General features: G+C 40.7%; 1 protein-coding gene across 4 annotated transcripts in view; it reads left to right on the top strand.

Moving 5' to 3' along the window:
- Positions 1-20041, top strand: part of sfmbt2 (Scm like with four mbt domains 2) — a 226443-nt gene that overhangs the window by 102099 nt on the left and 104303 nt on the right. For all 4 annotated transcript variants that reach the window (XM_072241179.1, XM_072241180.1, XM_072241177.1 and 1 more), the window contains exon 8: positions 18695-18796. In XM_072241179.1, coding sequence (XP_072097280.1) covers positions 18695-18796 — 102 coding nt within the window. The remainder of the gene's footprint in view (positions 1-18694; positions 18797-20041) is intronic.

The raw sequence follows: 20041 nt of genomic DNA, 5'->3' as shown, positions 1-20041 counted from the left end.
ACCATGAGAGGCCTGCGTGGGGCAATTTCATGCCTTATAAGGCACAGATTGGAAGTCTGTGTGGGACGCTACTCCTTGCACAGACACTAGAGCAATGTGTGATTAAGTGGCTTGCTCAAGAACACAAACACGCTGCCACGTCTGAGGCTCGAACTAGCGACCTTGAGGTCACTAGACGAACGCCTTAACCACTTGGCCACGTGCCCACTAATGAGGAGGAATTTATTTAGCCAGCAGTTGGTGAATTTGTGGAATTCATAGGCATCAGCAGCTGTGAAGGGAAGGCCAAGTCATTGGGTATATTTAAAGTGCAGTTTGATTTGTCAGGGAGTCAAAGGTTATGGGGAGAAGGCAGGAGAATGGTGTTGAGTGGGATAATAAATAAGTCATGATAGAATGGTGGAGCAGACTCGATGGGTTGAATGGCCTAATTCTACTCCTGTGCCTTATGGTGTACACCTATTGTCTAGCACTTGGTGTATAACATCCGACTCCTTGGCAATACAAATACTTGTTAGCTATTTCTTAATGTCACGAGAATATCTGCTTGCACAGCCACTTAAACAGTGCAGAGCAGAACCCAACCACCTTCTGAGTGAAAAAAAGTCTTCCTTGAATCACATCTAATTCTCTTCTCCCTGACCTTGAAACCTATACCCTCTAGTAGTAAATATCTCTGCTTTGGTTCCTGTTAGTCACCTTGTATACAGACAGTCTTGTGTCCAGAATCTCTTTAGGGGCATACAATCAATCTATGTATATTCTATGTATAGTATCTACATAATATTTCTATATTACTGTTTCTTTTAGTGCTGCATCAGATCTGGGGTAACAATTATTTTGTTCTCCTTTACACTTGTGTACTGGAGATGACATTGAACAATAATGAATCTTGAATCTTGGGAGCATGGTTAATACTGTTGGCAAATGGGGCCAGCTCAGGAAGGCACCTTGGTTGGCCTGGTTGAGTTGTGCCTGAAGGTCTGTTTCTGCGCTGTATGACTCTATTCAACTTGTTAATTATTTTTATACCTCCAGGCAGAGCCCCAGTCAGTGTCTTCCACTCAAAGGAAAGCAAACCCAGCCTATCCAGTCTCTCCTTATAATTGAAATGTTCCACCACAAGCAGCATCCTGATGAATCTGCTCTATATCTAGTGCAGTCACGTCCTTCCCATAACTTGTTGTCTAGAGCTGTACAGATTACTTGAGCTGTGGCCTAACAGATAGTTTTGAGCTGTTACACCATTTTTTTTTTTTTTGCTCTTATATTCTGCATCTGGGCTAATGAATGCAGTTATTCCTACTGTCGTAATGTATTCTTGGGATGCACACCAAGGTTTCCCAGTCCTTTATATCATTCCTTTGAACATGGACTATAATCTGATCATTTATCATATTACTAATACTCTGATTTGTCTTTGTTTTGTACCCTAAATAGGTGACTTCTTACTTTTCCACATTCTATTCTGCCATGTTCTGACTTACCTGCTCAGCTTGTCCATATCCATTGATGCCTCTCTGCGCTCTCCTCCATACTCCTTGCCCCATTTTGTGAACTTGAAAATTTGACATTTTGCCTCCTCAGCCAAATTAGACCGTGAACCATAGAAGAATTAGGCTGTTCTGCTCATAGAGACTGCTCCGCCATTCAATCATGGCTGATTTATTTCGTGTCTCAACCTGTTGCTCCTTCCTTCTCCCTGTAACCTTTGATGTCCTTACTAACCAAGAACCTATCAACCTCCTCTTTAAATATACCCAATGACTTGGCCTCCATAGCCATTGGAATGGCAATTAATTCTTCTCATGATCAAATTCCCCTTCTCACCAATTGTCAACTCACTGATGCCCAATTTGAGTTTTGCCATGACCAAACTGCATCACAGCCTTGGTCCAGGCATAGATCGAAGGAGGAGTGCCAGAGATCTTCATTGACACCAAGTTAGCATTTAACCAAGTGTGGCAGTTAAAGAGTCTTTACCTGAAGCTTCAACCCACCCCAAAGGCCAAAGAAAAGAGCAGTTGAGAGGTGAAGAATTTTGTGGAGGGAATTCCACAGTTTGTTTGAGAAAACTCTGTTGCACTGGAGGAGTGGCTAAAATTGCAGCTGCTCTATACTGGGGGCTGTGAAATGATGCATGTCTCAGAACAAAATGAGCCACTGACAAAGAAGTTAAAGACTGGGGGAACTTGACAACCGATGACAAAATACAACCACCTGTTGTAGCAGCAGGCAGCGAGCTGTGCTGTATAGATCTCATACAGCTTCCCTTGCGCGCCGAAAGACGTGACTCTTGCCTAGAGATCCTTTGTGTTAGACATGACCCTTTTCAAGCAGGCCCCACCTCTCTTCCCATGCAGCTTGTTGCTGAAGCTCCTGTGCAGGTCTCTGCACTGTTTACCACAGAGTGGTTGGACTGAGTTTTTGTGTTTATTTTACCCACAGCCACAGAGCACATGGAAAAACCTAAAAATAGATACGCATGTAATTTTAGCTTTTTCTTTGCAGTTGATTTTCCATGTACGTGTTTGAGGTTAAGATGAAGATTATCTATAATTCACTTAAGTAATAAAATAATGCACAATTAAATGGGCTATTTTGGGGGCTATCTGTTAATGGACTGCAATTTTAATTGACAGAAAATAGAATATTAATTGGCTTATCAACAAGCCAACTTGGACTGCAATATGCATTTTAATTTCCCAGCTTCGGTGTTCAGATTAAAATAATGCACCATCAAAACAACACTAATCTGTAGGCCAACTGTAATGTGAGGATTCTTCAAAAAAAAATCTGTTGAATATAATTTTCTTGGTATTTTTCCTTTTAGAGTAAAGATTTTACTGGGCATTGCAGAATTTCTGTTCTGTAATGGCACCCTATTAGGCGCACTTCCTTATCCACCCGAAAATTTTATCTAATTTCACACATTCTTTTGTTCATGATATTTTCCTTTTGGGGTAAATACACTACATATTATTAGATTTTGTATGTACAAGTATTGAAAACCAAATGCAAGACAAAAACATTGGAGCAGGGGAGCTTCTAAATTGGATAGCCTCTGTAAAACAGAATGGTGATCACAGAGTAATTAATCTAGGCCTGTTGCCAACACTACAGGTACCAAGCCAATTTTGTGCTGCTTGCTGATTATAAAGATTTCTGGGTACAGCTGGCACAAACCACATTGTTGATTGACGGCTCATATCAGCAAGTGCTCTGCTTAAAACAAGCCCATACCTCTTAAAATTGAAGGGGCTATTGTGGCTGGGGCAGTTGTACGCATTCTTCCAGGAGGTGAATTTCACCATGGGAGCATTGAAGAATAGCTCATCATGAAGTAGGGGTTTTCAGACTTTCAGATGCTACAAGTAGACTCTAAGGAGTTTCTGATGAACAAAGGAGCTATGGAGTACGTACACTCCGTGCCCACTATTTGGTACAGGATGTAACTCCAGTACATAACGAAGTAGCCACTGAGTGAATGTTCATAGTCTTCTGCTGCTGTAGCCCTTCCACTTTAAGGTTCGTCGTGTTGTGAGTTTAGAGATGCTCTTCTGCACACCACTGTTGTAACGTGTGGTTATTTAAGTTGCTGTCACCTTCCTGTCAGCTTGAACCACTCTGTCCATTCTCCTCTGACCTCTCTGATTAACAAGGTGCTTTTGTCCACAGAAATACTGCTCAATGGATGTTTTTTTTTTATAAAGAGTTTTGCTCCATTCTCTGTGACTGCTGTGCATGAAAATCCCAGGAGATCAGCAGTTTCTAAGATACTCAGACCACCCTATCTGGCACCAACAATGTTTCATGCTGAAAGTTACTTAGATCGCATTTGTTCCCCATTCCAATGTTTGGTCTGAACAACAACTGAAACTCCTGACCATGCCTGCATGCTTTAATGCATTGAGTTGCTACCACATAATTGGCCGATTAGGCATTTGTGTCAATGAGCAGATGTACAGGTGTACCTAATAAATGGCCGCTGAGTACAAATCCCTGACGGTGTCAGTACAACTGGCAGGGTGCTGAACAAGGAGCAGGGTGCTTGCCTTCATCGGCCACGGCGTGGAAAATATGTGTTTGGAATATCACGTTACAACTTTATAAAATGTTGGTTGAACCTCATTTGAAGTATTGTGCACATTTCTTGTCACCATAGTACAGGAAGGAGGTGGAGGCTTTGGAGAGGGTGCAGAAGAGGTTCACCAGGCTGTTGCATGGATTATAAACGAGATTCTGCAGATGCTGGAAATCTTGAGCAACATACACAAAATACTGGGGGAACTCAATAAGTCAGGCAGCATCTATGGAGGGAACTAAACAGCCAACATTTCAGCATGGGACCCTCCATCAGGATGAAAAGTCTCAGCCCAAAACATTGACTGTTCACTTCCGCAGATGCTACCTGACTTGCTGAGTTCTTCAAGTATTTTGTGTGTGTGTGTGTGTGTGTGTGTGTTGTTCTTTCTGCTTATCTCATATTCGGCTGTAAAAGTTCAAGAAGGGACACTGGCCAGAGCTGGAGGTTGAAATGTTGGACTTGCTGATTGATGAATTGGGTTATTGTCACGTACACCATGATTCTGTTTGTGTGCCAGCCGGGCGGATCACGGCATACCCTAGTACATTGAAGTATAAAACGAGTACCCAATGCAGAGTGGAGTTACAGAGAAATAGCATGCGAGTAAACAGTTAAAGGCGAAGGGCCTTGACGTGGTGGATTGTTCAAATGTTCATCTTTTAGCATATGAGACGTTCATTCTTTAATTATGTATGATCCGCCCACTCACTGTAATGGGCAGACAGCTTTTATTCTCCTTCGCAGATGCTGCACAGCCCAAGTTGAGGTTCAGGGTTCGCAGGATTTCCTTATCCACAAGAGCTCTTCCATTTTGCAACTGATAATCAAGATTCTTCAGGACTTCGATATTTCATTTAGTTTCTTACAAGTCTGTTGGGTTTCAGTTATCTCATGTCAAAGATGTCCTTTGGCATAAACTCCAAAGGTCGATGATACCTAATGGCACATGACTGGATATCCTACACTTTTTTAAACTTCCTGAAATAGCTCACCAGAAAATACTTGATGTGCCTACAGAGACATGGGAATGAGTATTTTGGGATGAAGGCACAACATAAAATTTTATAAAAGTGAAGCCTTTTGGTCGTGACAGATTGTGTAGTTTCTATCAGCACGAGTAACCCAGACACCTGGATTCAAGTCCCTCGCAGTAAGGAAAATTACCAGATTGCCATTTAAAAACACCTCTAGTTCTGTAATGAACTTTCCAAGGTGTGCCCTACCTTTATCTCCATACCACCCCACATTTTCCTCTCTGAAATAGCCTGGCAAGCCACTCGGTGGCCCCATAACTACTAAGTCGTACAAATCCATCTCGGTCTCCCCACCATCACAGAAACTAGTCTGCCTCTAGTATGATTCACTCAACAAGATGTCTCGAACCAGTTGAGAGGACACTACAGAAAAACTTACGGAACCACATCACATCCTGGCTACAGTTACCAAAGCACAGAGTGCGACTGTGTCCACCAGAGGATCTGCAAAAAGTCAAGAACATGACCCACTTTCTCAAGGGCAATTAGGAAGGGAGATTAAATGCTGAACTTGCCAACAACACTCAGTTCCTGTTAAGTGAATCGCGGAAAAAATATATTATTAGCTGTAAATGTGCTGTAATGCATTATTGAAACTTACAAAGCCATTACATGAACCAGTTATGGGTATTTGAGTAATGGGAATCCAGATGCTCAGATTGTTATTCAGTTCAACAGCCACTGAAGACTTAATTTCTGAATTAAAAATTGCTTATAGTATTTGTACATTCCTTTTTTTTATTAGTTATGAATGCAAAAGTTAATGAGGTTAGTGTTACATAAAAAAAAGTGCTGTGTTCCTATTTTCTAGTGCTACCTTACATTCAGTGGCCACATTATTAGGTACACCTGTACACCTACTACTACCACTACGTTGACTCAGGCCTAGGGGGTAATGTACACCTCATTAATGCAAATATCTAATCAGCCAATCAGCCATATTTTACGCAGCAACTCAATGCATAAAAGCAGGTAGACGTGGTCAAGAGGTTCAGTTGTTGTTCAGACCAGACATCAGAATGGGGAAGTAATGTGATCTAAGTGACTTTGACCATGGAATGATTGTTGATGCCAGACGGGGTGGCTTGAGTATCTCAGAAATTACTGATCTCCTGGGATTTTCATGCACAACAGCTACTAGAATTTACAGAGAATGGTACGACTTGAAAATAATATCCAGTGAGATCTGTTCTGAGGAAGAACATGCCTTTGTTAATTCAAGATTCATTTGTTATCAAAGAATGTATAAATTATACAACCTTGAGATTTGCTTGCTCACAGGTAGCCACAAAGCAAGAAACCTGAACCAACCCAATTTGGGGGGAAAAGAAAAGAATAAAAATAAAAGATCAACAGTCGATACACGAGAAAGGAAAAAAAATACAAATCATGCAGACAATTGAAGCGAACAATAGCATTCCAAACCAACATTGAGTCCTGAGATCCAAACCCTGGAGTAGACCCAAGGCCTTGCTTATCAGTTCATCATATTAGCGGGCATGGAGAGCAGCAGCCAGGGCAGTCTTCAGAGCCTCAGCGAGAATGGTTAGAGGAGAATGGCCAGATTGGTTCAAGCTAACTGGAAGGTGACAGTAATGCAAATAACCACAGTAGTGTGCAGGAGAGCATTTCTGAATGTACAACACTTTGAACCTTGAAGTAGGTAGTCTACAGCAGTGGAAGACCACACCAGGTTCCACTCCTATACCTAATAAAGTGGCTACTTTATTCTCGGTAGGGCAATAGTTGTACCATGAAAGAAAAAAAGGGTGCTGGAAACATTCAGCGGTTCAGGTAACATTTTTATATACTGTCGCATTTTTTTGGATATCAATAAATACTAGTTGTCGACCATATGATGGAAAAGTTTCCAAGAAACCTAGTCATTCAGCCTCAACGTGTTTACTATGTGGGGAAGACTGTAACTCTTAAAAATAAGCTGTAGGTGTTGTAGATGTGGTTTGAGCAAAATGGTATTGTGGTAGTTGTGTTCTGAGTAAATTTTATTGCTTTACATCCTCACACAAGAGGCCCATGCAAACAATCTATTCAATTTGCCAATCTACCCTTTCATCTTGGCATTCTGCCAATTTTGGTTTTTTTTTGTTCTCACTGTAATTGCATGTGGGACGCTGGAAAAATGTTAACAGTGTTGCTGGAAGCTTTACTGTTGACAAATGATTGTGATCTAGAAGTGAAGTGTGAAAGATAAATACTATTTTATTTATCGATTTGCAATAGCCATGTAAATTCTGCTCTGTTGGATGTTTGTTTTTATATTTTATATTAACACGTGAATTCTTTCATAGCCAGCAGTGGTCCCAGTTCTATTTTAATTAAACTTGGTTGTTCTGTTTACAGTTACTGCATGTATTTGCATCCAATTTATCCCACAGCTTTGTACAAACGTTTGTAGAATATATGCTTTATACAGAAACATTTCATGTCTCCTTCATGTGAATGTGAGAAATGGTTCAGATCTTTACCAGATTTTGGAAAGTGTAAATATTTTGTGAGTAAACCATGCCAGTTCTTGATTTTTCTTTTTGTAAAAAAATGCGTATAAATTTTCCATTTGATTTGAGTAGGATTTCCCCTATTTGAGTAGAAATGTAAAATGGCAGATACAGAACCTCTTTGTAAACTTCAGTGGAAGTTCAAAGATGATCATATGTTGGCTGAGAGTAATTGGCTAAAAGTTCTGCAGAACTTGAGGCTCAATAAATGGAAACTTTCTTTAGTTTCAGGTTGAAATCTCTCAAGACTATTGTAATCTTATATTTTTCTACCCTTTCAGCAAAATTGTGGCATTTTATGAAAGGCTCATTGCCAAAACAAGCCCCAGCAGCTTTTCCTTTGATGAATACACTGTCATAATTTTTTAAATGTGAAGATCTATTCTGGGGACATTAAACAGTCACTTAATCTGTTCCTTTTTTTTGTTGTGGTTGATTATGCACTGTTATGCTGAGTAACTTGGCAGTCCTTTCCAATGCTCTTAGATGTTGTTGAAATCAAAGCAATTAACTGGGTTATGAAGGTAATCAAACCCTGCTGCAGTTGTCTGTGGATAGGTATATTTCCATATATTTCTGAAGGTTAGTATTGTCTGTCTAGCTACTTTTATTTCAGTTATCAGGCATTTCAAGGGTATTAGCTTCCATGCTTTTTAACACGAAGACATTTAAGCAATAATATTGTGTAATAGGGAAAATTCACAGTAGGTTCAAACCATGATTGATAGGCTACGAAAAAGGAAGCTTCTCCTCCTCAATGATGCCACTTAAAATTTACCTCATCGCCACCATTTTGATTGTCTGCCCACGTGATCCAATACCGTGCTTTATTTGATGTCCACTCTGTGCCGTGAATTGGAATATTTTACCATGTTGAATACATAAATAGAAATTGTCCTGTTAATGCCTGAATTTTGTTTTAAATATACTATATTGTGCAAGAAGTTCCCAGGCAGGAGGGGCAGACTAGGAATTAAAATTATAGTGTTGCTCCAATAAACTCTTCTCAGGCTTCCAGGCCGGGTATCGATTTGAACCAGTGTTTCGGTGACAAACTCTACCATCTTCATCAAGGATGAATCTCACCCCTGGGTCATCCCTGGTGTAGATGAGAGGGTTTGTCATTGAAACATCGGTTTAAATCGATATCTGTACCTGGCTGGAAGCCCGAGAAGAGTTTATTTGTCATACACGCCGGGAAGGTGCTAGAACCTTTTTTCAAAATCTTGCTGTACTGAAAATTGGACTACTTTACGAGGATGCAGTTGTTGCCTCTCAGAGGCATGTGATTTGTCAGAATAAAAAATAAACTGGGGATACTACCTTCATTTCAAAAGAGCAATTTCACCAAAAAAAAAGTATTTGAACAATAGGCATGGTTAAGATGTAAAGAGAACTGTGCCAGGTGTGTAATTATGGTATATTTCTCAGTGCAGAGTTTAGGAAATGCTGAATATTAACAGATGCTCTGTGAATTCTGTGGTACACAAAGGCAAGAGAATGAATGTCTCCTCCAGTGTTTCAGGAGGTAAAGATTCACATGGACCAACAACTGAAACTCTTGACCAAGCCTGCATGCTTTTATGTGTTGAGTGCTGCCACGTGTTTGGCTGATTAGATATTTGCATTAATGAGCACGAGCACAGATGTACCTAATAAAGTGGCCGCTGAATCTGTGTCTGCACCTGGAAATTTTGAATTCGTTCTGGAATTTTGTTTGACAGCCCCCTTAATATCGAATTAAGAGACTGGATTGCTCATATTTGTCCTGGTCCCCAGCCATGTTGCATCGTAACATGTAATCTCGAGTATTATTCATAGTTCAACCGTTTGATGTGAGTTTAGTGCACTGTTATTTTTGGGTGGACTGGGGAGAGCATACGGTCCCATAAAACTAAGCAAAAGTAATTATTTTTAAAGAGCATATCCAGTACAATGCCAGAAAGATTAAAGCCAGGAGCAGCTGCCATTTGCCTAGAAAGCCAGATGCATCGCATTGTTTTCTTCACCCCTTTCTACATCAAATTTACTTTCTTTACCCACAGCATGGAGCCAGTTGCAGTGACCTTTTTGCTTGAATTGTGCCTGGTGAAAAACTCGACCAAGCATTGCAGGTTTTGGATTGCGTTCACACAGTGGTGCTGTTTCTGCTCATAGGTGTACAGAATCTGATTGAAGTGATCATTGTTTCTTGAGGATGGGAAGAGCCTGGTTTGTACTTTGATCAGGAAAGTGAAGTCCAGCATTCCAGGCGGGTCTTGGCTGCAGAGGCCATATCATTGGGTATATTTAAAGCAGAGGTTGATAGGTTCTTGATTAGTCAGGGAGACGAAGGTTATGGAGAGAAGGCAGGAGGATGAGGTTGACGAGGATAATATATCAGCCATGATGGAATTGTGGAACGATCTCTCTTCCCTGCTCACTCATGTGCCTATCCATTTGCCTCTTGTGGAGTAGACTCAATAGGTTGAATGACCTAATTCTGCTCCAGTGTCTTATGTCACTCCCTGATTCAGATTCATTTGTTCATCACATTTACATCGAAACACAATGAAATGTTCCTTTTGCATTACTAGCAAAAGCACTGAAGGATTGCTGGAGGTCAGCCAATCTGTGCTGTGCTACTTTGCAACATTTTCAAATCAATGACAAACCTACACATAGCTGTACAGAAAAGAAAAGTGCTGGTATTTATGCCTTTTTTTTTCCTTGACTGTGCTTTGACCTCTTATTTTTATAGACAGTGGATTCGGGTTAATAGGGCAGCCGCTTATTTGGGACAACTTTGAAAGAACAAAAACTAATGGACGGTATTGCTGGGATTGCCTTCATGTATTTGGGACACTGTTCTGCTTAAATGGGGCAGGAAGCTGTTGCCGAATAGGTTCTAACTAGCGTCAGTCATGCGCACTTGTGTGGCCCTTAGATGCGACACCGTGCCTGCATCAATTTCTGTTGCTCTCTTCCCTGCTCACTTGCGTGCCCGGCCTGCTGAGTTCCTCCAGCATTTTGTTTGTGTTGCTGGGATTTCCAGCATCTGCAGATTCTCTCATGTTTGTGATTTGATCACTCATGCACCTATCCATTTACCTCTTAAATGTTGTTACTCTTCCTGCCTTTACCAGCCTCGTTTAGCAACTCATTCCAGATACCAGCTGCTCTTTGTCTGAAAGATTTTTTTTCTTGGATTCCCTTTAAACCTCCTCCCTTTCACCTTAAATCTTTGCCCTCTCGTTTTGGACTCACCTACCATGGGAAACAAATTCTGCGTAACTACCCTAAAAAGAACACCTCCAAGAGCAGAATAAAGCTGTGTATTAGCTCCTAATAGGTACCTAACAGTAACAACATTTAAGCGACATTTGAATGTCTCTGAGAATTTTATATACCTCTATCAAATCACCTCTCAGCCTCTTTCACTCCAGAGAAAATAGTCCTCGCTCACATTCAGGCAACATTCTGGTAATCTTTCCTGCAGCCTGTATAATTGAATTGTGTCCCTCTGGTGGTGCAGTGACCAGAACTGCACTCAATACTCCAAGTGCAGCCAAACCAATGTTATGTACATCTCTGTTAGTTTACAGTTGATGCACCTACAATCAAACACTCCCAGCCCAACTGGATTTGCATAATGCTGCTGCTTTTGTGGAGCAAATTAAAATGGGTCTTTCTCAGCAACTGTCTGCTAGGGGCCATGAATTTAAAACAGGAAGTTGTCTTGCATTTATTGCTTGGTTACTCTCCCCATGGCCCAGATTATCACTACTTTCCTGCCCCAGAGTCCTTCCCACCAACTTGCTCTCATAAAATTGGAAATCTCCGATGACATTCCATCCCCACCCCAAGTCCCAATTCTGTGACGCAATCCAGCATGCTCCCCCACCCCAACAATCCCTGTTGGATCCCAACTGCTGACACTTCCTGCCGCCTTCTTCCCGAAGTTGTCTGCTGACTTCCTCTGTATCTCCACAATGTACGAGAGAAAGCCATTTCACAGTTGTAAGGTCCATTCAGCAGTGTACGGTTCTGTGGGTATCTCTCCAGCAGTAGGTCCTACAGCCATTAGTCACTTTAACCAGTGAATTTCTAGGTTTGTGTACCTGAAACTGAGATTTCAGTGTGGTGCAGCCACAACACACGCACAGATTGAATATCAGGGCTGCAGAAATTAGTTTTGTGATCCCATAACCAAGATATTAAACTAAACCACAGTGGACCTCGCACTCTAGTCAGTTAAGCTGAAGGGCAGTTATACAGCTTAATAGGATGAGACTACTTTAGGAGCATCTCCGTCTTCAATGACAGCAGAACCCATGAGAGCAAATGACAAGGATGTAGTATTTATAACTCTTCAGTAAATAGTGTCCGTAAGTGTTCCATCTGTATATGAAGTTACTGGCATTGCCAGACCTAATCATCATCCAGGCTAACTAAGGTATTAAGAAATAGGTGAGTGCTCTCGCTGCAGAGAAGTTCACGCACCTTGGCAACATCTTCGATGCCAGAGAGTAGCAACTGCTCTGCATGTGACCACAAGAAACTGCAGAGAGCTGTGGACACAGCTCAGCACATCACAGAAGCCGGCTTCCCCTCCATAGACTCTGTCCAAACTTCTCACTGCACCAGTTAAGCAGCCGGGATAACCAAGGACTTCAGCCACCCTGGACATTCTCTCTTCTATCCCTCCCCCCCCCCCCCCCACCCTGGTTTTCTTTGGGCAGAAGATACAAAACCTGAAAGCTTGTCCCACCAGGCTCAAGGACAACTTCTGTGCTGCTTTTTATGAAGCTACTGAACTGTCCCCTTCTATGATAAGGTGGACTCTTGAACTCACAATTAACCTCATTATTCTTTTGTTTATCTGCAATGCACTTTCTCTGTAGCTGTACATTTTATTCTGCATTATTATTGTTTTGCCCTGTACTACCCCATGCACGAGGTAATGATTTAATTTGACACGCTTTTCACTGTATCTTGGTACATGTGACAATAATATATCAGTTCCAAATCTTATCCAATGAGAATTAATAACACGATTAACGAATCTCTTACCGTTGCCATTTTGGAGTTGTCATTTTCCAGAAGGTTAACCAAGCAGCTTGCTGAACTCCACAAAGTTGTTTTGCTATCTGCAAGTTAGGAGTTTGATTGATTATTCATCAATTGCCTAAACTTTGCTCTAGAAGTTCTGTCATGCAACACTCGTGAATCTGACTGATTGATACCATGTTCTCCACTGTTAACATTTCCTGGCACACTATGGCTACAATGGGTGGCTCGTATAAGGTGACTGCAACAACTCGCTGAAACTTATTTAATGGACCTTCCTACACTGTGTCCTTGATTACCTAGGACAACGGCCACGGGGTGCATGGGAGCATTTTCCACTCAAAGTCACGGTATTCTACACGAGGAATACGCTGATGACTACATGTTAAATGGAAGTTGCTTTCCTAGAAAATGGACCACATCACAAATTATATTCTACCAATGAAACACACTGGAGTTGTGATAAAGGGTCCCAGAATGAAACAAATTATTCCTCTTCATAGATACTATCTGATGTGCTGACTTGCTTGCTGAACCAGCATGGACATCTTCTCTCATCGCAACACTGAACACAACCTGTGGACTCACCTTCAAGGAGTGATGTTCTCTGTGTTATTCATTTATTATTATTTGTTTATTTTGTGTGTATTTGCTCAGTTTGTCTTTTACATATTTGTTTTGCTTGCCAGTCTTTGTGTGTAGTTTTTCATTGACCCTATTGTACTTTTGTTCTACTGTGAATGCATGCAAGAAAAGGAATCTCAGGGTAGTATTTGGTGACAGATATGTACTTCGAAAATAAATATGAATTTTAAAACTTTTGCTAAGTTTCTCCAGCATTTTTTGTGTGTGTGTGCACGAGCATGCTGTTCAAGATCTGCAGAATATTTTGTGTTTACCATATTACAAAATTCCTTATTGTAAAGCCATGTCGTCTGTGTAAGCATCAGGAAATGCAAGCTGGGAAAAATATATTAATTTATTTACTTCTGTGGCATAAATTCCATCAAAGCAAATTTTATTCTATATCTGAGATTTCTCAGTGGTGATTTGTGAATTCTGTAAGGGTGAATTTCCATTACCCGGACAGCTGTAACACAAGAGATGTCTGTATCCCCTTTCCTCTTGGAACTTCCTACCAAACAACATGACAGGATTTATAAATTTTATCACTGAAAATAACCGAAGCATACAAGACTATACATCATCAACTAAATGTTCTTTGCTTCAACTATATGTGGAAGCTTGCTTAAAGTCACGGACCAGCTGATCTTGCTAATGGAAGTCTGTCCACAGCCAAATCAGTGAATGCTTGAATTGAGCCAGGACTTGACTAACTGGCAGTTCAAGTTGGCCTGAGAATATAATAGTGCATTTTATCAGTAGACTAACACAAATTCCACCTTTACAAATGTCTTACCGTGTTTGGAATGATGATTCTCAGTGAATCCATATGAATTTCTTTCTGTTTTACTATTTAGTGACTAGAGAAATATACAAAGCATTTACATTTTGAAATCAGTAAGCATTTAAAAAGTTTAAAGGAACAGTGACATCAGCAAACAATATGTACTTTCAGATATCTGTTAATAAGGTGAATGTTGAGATTAAATGCACTAGACAGAATAATATCTACTGTGTGAGTGTCAGTAAAAGTAATCAAGAATCCGTTTGGTTTGTGTGCAATTGTCTGTAAGATTGTAGATATTGGAATCTGGAGCAACACAAGCTGGAGCAACTCAGTAGTTTAGACAGCATCTTCAGAGGGGAAAGTCCATACCCTCTATGTCTGACCCACTAAGTTCCTCCAGGTTTTTGTGTGGTCTGGAGAACTTTGAATATCTTCCCCTTGCAGATTTTTTTTGTCAAACTGTTTAATGTTTATTGTAAAATCTAGATTCATAAATTGTTCAACTAAAGCAATTTGGGTAGATAATATAAAAATGGTGAAAAATATATCTAATTGAGAGTTAATAATTTAGATGCTTACAAAAGTATGTGGAAGAGTATTACCTTTATTATTTGTCTCTGAGCATTGCAAACAACTACACTAGACGAAGTATGAAGTAAGTTTAAGTATTTTTGTGTAACACACAAAAAAATGGAGGAACTCAGCAGACCAGGCTGTGTCTACGAAGAGGAATAAACAGCTGATGTTTCAGGCAGTCCTGATGAAGGATCTTGGCCCGACATGTTCCCTGCTTATTCCTTACCATAAATGCTTTCTGACCTGCTGGGTTCCTCCAGCATTTTGTATGTGTTACTCTGGATTTCCAGCATCTGCAGAATCTCTTGTGTACAAGTATGTTGTGCTTTCTTTAAGGTGAGAACCGAGCAAACAGACTAGAAATAAGGTACTGCAGTGAAACAGCATGGCCAGCTTTAATGCTTCTGGATACGCCTCAATTCAATCAGACCTCAGGATCACTCTCTATCTCCCCTGATCCTAATTCTTCCCAGGCATTGCCTGCGATCGTGTCCCTTTCCTTCTCGCCACCCTCTCTACTTCAAATGATGCTGAACTCTGGCATCCCCATTTTCAAATAACCCCAATTGCAGATTTTCCAGATGCATTTAGTGAAGTTCCTGGAATAACTCGCTCGGTGTTTCTTCACATGTAGTTTTAAGTAAAGTTGTTCTTTATATTTGAGGCAGTGAATACATTTGTAAATCAGTACCAGGGTTGTTGTATTAATATAGGTGTTAATAGGATACATTAAACCAACTTTTGCAGATGGAAAGAAAATATTTTATCCTAGTTCTTCACTTTTATAAAATGATATTCTTACATCGTAGCATTTTTTCTACTTTGGATAGCATTGGAATAGCTAGGGTTCTGGCCAACATTTTTAATATTAAAAAGAGCTTGAGGATTTATGCCATATCTTATTACAAAGAGGAGTTAGTATTGCCAATTTTTCTAAGTTGGATGCAGATGTTATAAAAAAGGCTTTGTTGGAATATAGTCAGTAATGCCTTTAGAAATATCTGATGTTGCAATCGTAATTGAACGTGCACTATCATGGACAATTTTCCAAAAACTAATGACGTTGTTTGTCTCCCAGCATTGTAAATTAATGTAAATTGGTGGGAATTGGAATTAGCTTCATTCAAGTTGCACACAGAAAAAGGTTTTCTGTTACTAAAACTTTGATTTTATTTTCACTTATTTGCTTAAGCATTACAGTGTCAAAATGTGTTTAAGGATTTCTTTATCTTTGCGAAGTACCCAAAGATATTTATTTTAACAGTGATACATGAATACAAATTCATATACTTCATTGTTTATCTTTAACTCCCTTAGAGCATCCATTCATATCAATAGTTTAGAAAATCCGTTTTTCTTGCATGAGACATCAATTGATGTGAGCATGTTTGGTCTGCATGTGGGTGACATCTGATAGTGACGAGCAACACACACAAAATTCTGGAGGAATTAAGGAGGTCAGGCAGCATTGGGGCCCTTCCCCCATGGTCCACTGTCCTCTCCTACTAGATTCCTCCTTCTTCAGTCCCGTAACTTTACCTCTTCAACTTGACACCTCCCAGCTTCTTGCTTACCCATCTTTCCTCACTTGCCAGCTTGAAATCCTTCTCCTCCCTACCACCTTCTTATTCTGGCTTCTTCCCCCCTTCCTTTCCAGTCCCGATAAAGATCTCGGCCGGAAAAGCCAATTGTTTATCCCTTCCATTAGATGCAGCTTGACCTGCTGAGTTCCTCCAGTATTTTGCTCTGAATTTGCCGCATCTGCAGAATCTCTTGTGTAACTGACAACGATGAGTAGATCTCTCCTAAATTGATAAGCAATGTCTGGTGTTATTTTCCTATTCACGATCTCATAGGAAACGTGTATTTAATTTTCTGTTTGAAAACAAAACAGTATGGATCTGTGAAGATTCTTCTTAAGCTTAAAAGTTTTAGGTCCTTGAATTTTTGCGTTGGTCATTTTTGTATTGGCTTTCAAAATTATGTGCACTGCTTCAGACACTTCAGGCATAAATATAATTGCAACATACTATGTTGTATTTTAATCTTCATTTAATTTGAAGGTCACTGGGAGCCTAGTCAATTTATGCCTTGCTCTCCTTTTACGAGTAAAGCTGTTTCCACCTATAGAAATAATGCAACATATTGTGATTACTTCTTGTTGAAAGCACTGATATCTGAAGGAACATTATTGGTGGTTCACAGCTAGGAACTGATGCACAGCAAATGTACTGCTGAGGCTTGATCACCATGAAGAACTGTTGATAAAGAATCCCTTTTTAAATTCTCCCAGTGGTATTTTAAGTTTTACTCCTGAAAAGCAAATGCAATAAACTATTCCCCATCCAAATATACTGATGTCCGCATGTCTGTTTTTCAGCAAGCTCTCCTTGAGGATTAACTAATACAACCAATTATCGGCTTAGTGAGAAACCTTACCTTAAGCTGGGAGCAGATTTTATCCATAATTGTCAAGAGACTTATTTTATGTACTTGCTTTAACACTAATGGGGAAAGATGTTTGTGTCTGGTCTCAGAGCATAGTTGTAGACCTTTGACCCAGAAGATGTTCATTTACTTTAAATTTTTTTAATACCAACCTTTTTTCTCCATTTTCATCTTTCTGCCACCATCTTAAATGAGCTCACTGATAAAAGGTCTTCAGCCTGAACTGTTATATCTGTTTCTCTCTCCACGGATGCAGTCTGACCTGCGGAGTGTTATCAGCATTTCTTGTTTTGAAATAACTTCTGCTTCAGTTCTCTTTGTTTCTGATGCCCATTTGCAAGATGTTCATTCAAAGCAGTCAAAACTTGCATTATATAGGTTAATACTAGTGCGTTGTTTTTAGAACCTAGCATTCCAAAGAAATCCAAAGAGTTCAAATCAGTGATCTATTAGATTAGATTATTTGATTAGATTATGAGGACATGCAGTCCTCTTTTATTGTCATTTAGTAATACATGCATTAAGAAATGATACAATATTTCTCCGGTGTGATATCACAAAAACACAGGACAGACCAAGACTGAAAAACTAACAAAATTACATAATTATAACATATAATTACAACAGTGCAGCAATACCATAACTTGATGAAGAACAGTCCATGGCACAGTAAAAAAAAAGTTCAAGGTTCCTTGAAAGTCCCACATCTCACGCAGACGGGAGAAGGAAGAAAACTCTCCCTGCCGTGCCCGACCGCAGTCCGACTCTCAGTTGTCCGAAAACTTCGAGCTCTGATCAGCCCTCCAACACCGAGTACAGAGCACCATCTCTATCCAAACGATTCGACCTCAGCCCCGGTCACCAGCAGCAGGCAAAGCCGGGGGTTTTGGGGCCTACCCTCTGGAGATTCTCGATCGCACAGTAACAACAGCAGCGAACCAGGCATTTCAGGAGTTTCTTCAGATGTTCCTCTGCTTCTCATGTCTGGTCTTCATCAAATCAGAATTGTCCACGGCCCCTATTTAACAGATGCGAGATCATTTCACTGGAGAGCTGCGTCGCACTGCCATCTTCTCCTCCCGCCTCTCTATGATACAGAAGCAAATGAAGCATCATAGTTTTCTGGGTTTATATGAATATTGAAAGCATATCTGGATTGGTGTGTGTGAATCCAGTCTGCCAAACATTTTGTGCCTGTTATCAATTCTATTGAAATTGGTGACTTCACAATGCAATGCCTTAAAATGGTAGCATCCATCAAAAGAGATCGTTCCCCAGCAGGACATGCCCTCTTCTCCTGACCACCATCAAGGAGTAGTTTCTTTCCTCTGATATTAGATCTCTGAATGGACAGCAAACCCATGAACATTAACACACTTTTATTGCTCTTTATTGTTTGCGCTACTTCTAAAATGTATATTTTATTTTATAATTAGTGGTACTGTATATTTATGAATTGCATTGTATGCCTGCAGCAAAACAAATTTCATGACACATGCCGAAGTTAATTCATCTGATTCTGAACACAAAGGTGTCACACTTCATGGTCTTTGTTCTTGTGTAAAACTTGCAGGACCAGTCTGATATAAGGACTCACTGCTTCACAGTTGGCATGAAGTTGGAGGCAGTTGATCCAAGGGAACCCTTCTTGATCTGCCCTGCCACGGTGACCAAGGTGAGTGAGCATTGCCAAGTCCATAATCGAATTAACATAACTCGTGAAGATACGTTACAGAATTAAATTATTAACTCCATTACATCAGTTCCGAAGAACCTCAGGTTTCTTAAAAAATATAGATTACTCCAAAACATTAGGAAAGCAACACTTCTAAATCTGTAGCTAGTGGTGTTTTATTTTTTAAAATACGGGTGACATGGTTGTATAGCGGTTAGCGCGATGCCGTTACAGCTCGCGACGTCGGAGTTTGGAGTTCAATTCTGGCACCATCTGTAAGGAGTGTGTATTATCTGCCCACGTCTGCATGGGTTCCTCCGGGTGCTCAGGTTTCCTCCCACTTTCCAAAGACATACGGTTAGTAGATTAATTGGTCATTGTAAATTGTCCTGTGGTTAGGCTAGTGTTAAGTAGGTAGGTTGCTGGGCAGTCAGGCTCGTTGGGCTGGAAGGGCCTGTTCCATCCTGTACCTCTAAATAAATAGAGTGATAACGGATTTTCTCTGCTCCTTGCTAAGCAGCTGTAAAATTCTCATCAAAGTTGCTGGTGAACGCAGCAGGCCAGGCAGCATCTATAGGAAGAGGTACAGTCGACGTTTCAGGCGGAGACCCTTCGTCAGGACTAACCAAAAGAAGAGCTAGTAAGAGATTTGAAAGGGGGAGGGGGAGATCCGAAATGATAGGAGAGGGCAGGAGGGGGAGGGATGGAGCCAAGAGCTGGACAGTTGATTGGCAAAAGGGATACGAGAGGATCATGGGACAGGAGGCCTAGGGAGAAAGAAAAGGGGGAGGGGGGGGAAAAGCCCAGAGGATGGGCAAGGAGTATAGTGAGAGGGACAGAGGGAGAAAAAGGAGAGAGAGAAAAAGAGAGTGTGTAAATAAATAACGTTTGGGGTACCAGGGGGAGGTGGGGCATTAGCGGACGTTAGAGAAGTCACTGTTCATGCCATCAGGTTGGAGGCTATCCTCATACCCCATCCATTATTTATTTATTTACACACATTATTTTTCTCTCTCTCTCCTTTTTCTCCCTCTGTCCTTCTCACTATACCCCTTGCCCATCCTCTGGGCTCCCCCCCCCCCCATTTCTCCGTAGGCCTCCTGTCCCATGATCCTCTCATATCCCTTTTGCCAATCAACTGTCCAGCTCTTGGCTCCATCCCTCCCCCTCCTGTCTTCTCCTATCACTTTGGATCTCCCCCTCCCCCTCCCACTTTCAAATCTCTTACTCGCTCTTCTTTCAGTT

Source organism: Mobula birostris, chromosome 23 (assembly GCF_030028105.1).
Source record: "Mobula birostris isolate sMobBir1 chromosome 23, sMobBir1.hap1, whole genome shotgun sequence".
Taxonomy (NCBI): Eukaryota; Metazoa; Chordata; class Chondrichthyes; order Myliobatiformes; family Myliobatidae; genus Mobula; species Mobula birostris.
Note: the sequence above shows the minus strand (reverse complement) of the source record. Positions and strands in the feature narration are given on the sequence as shown.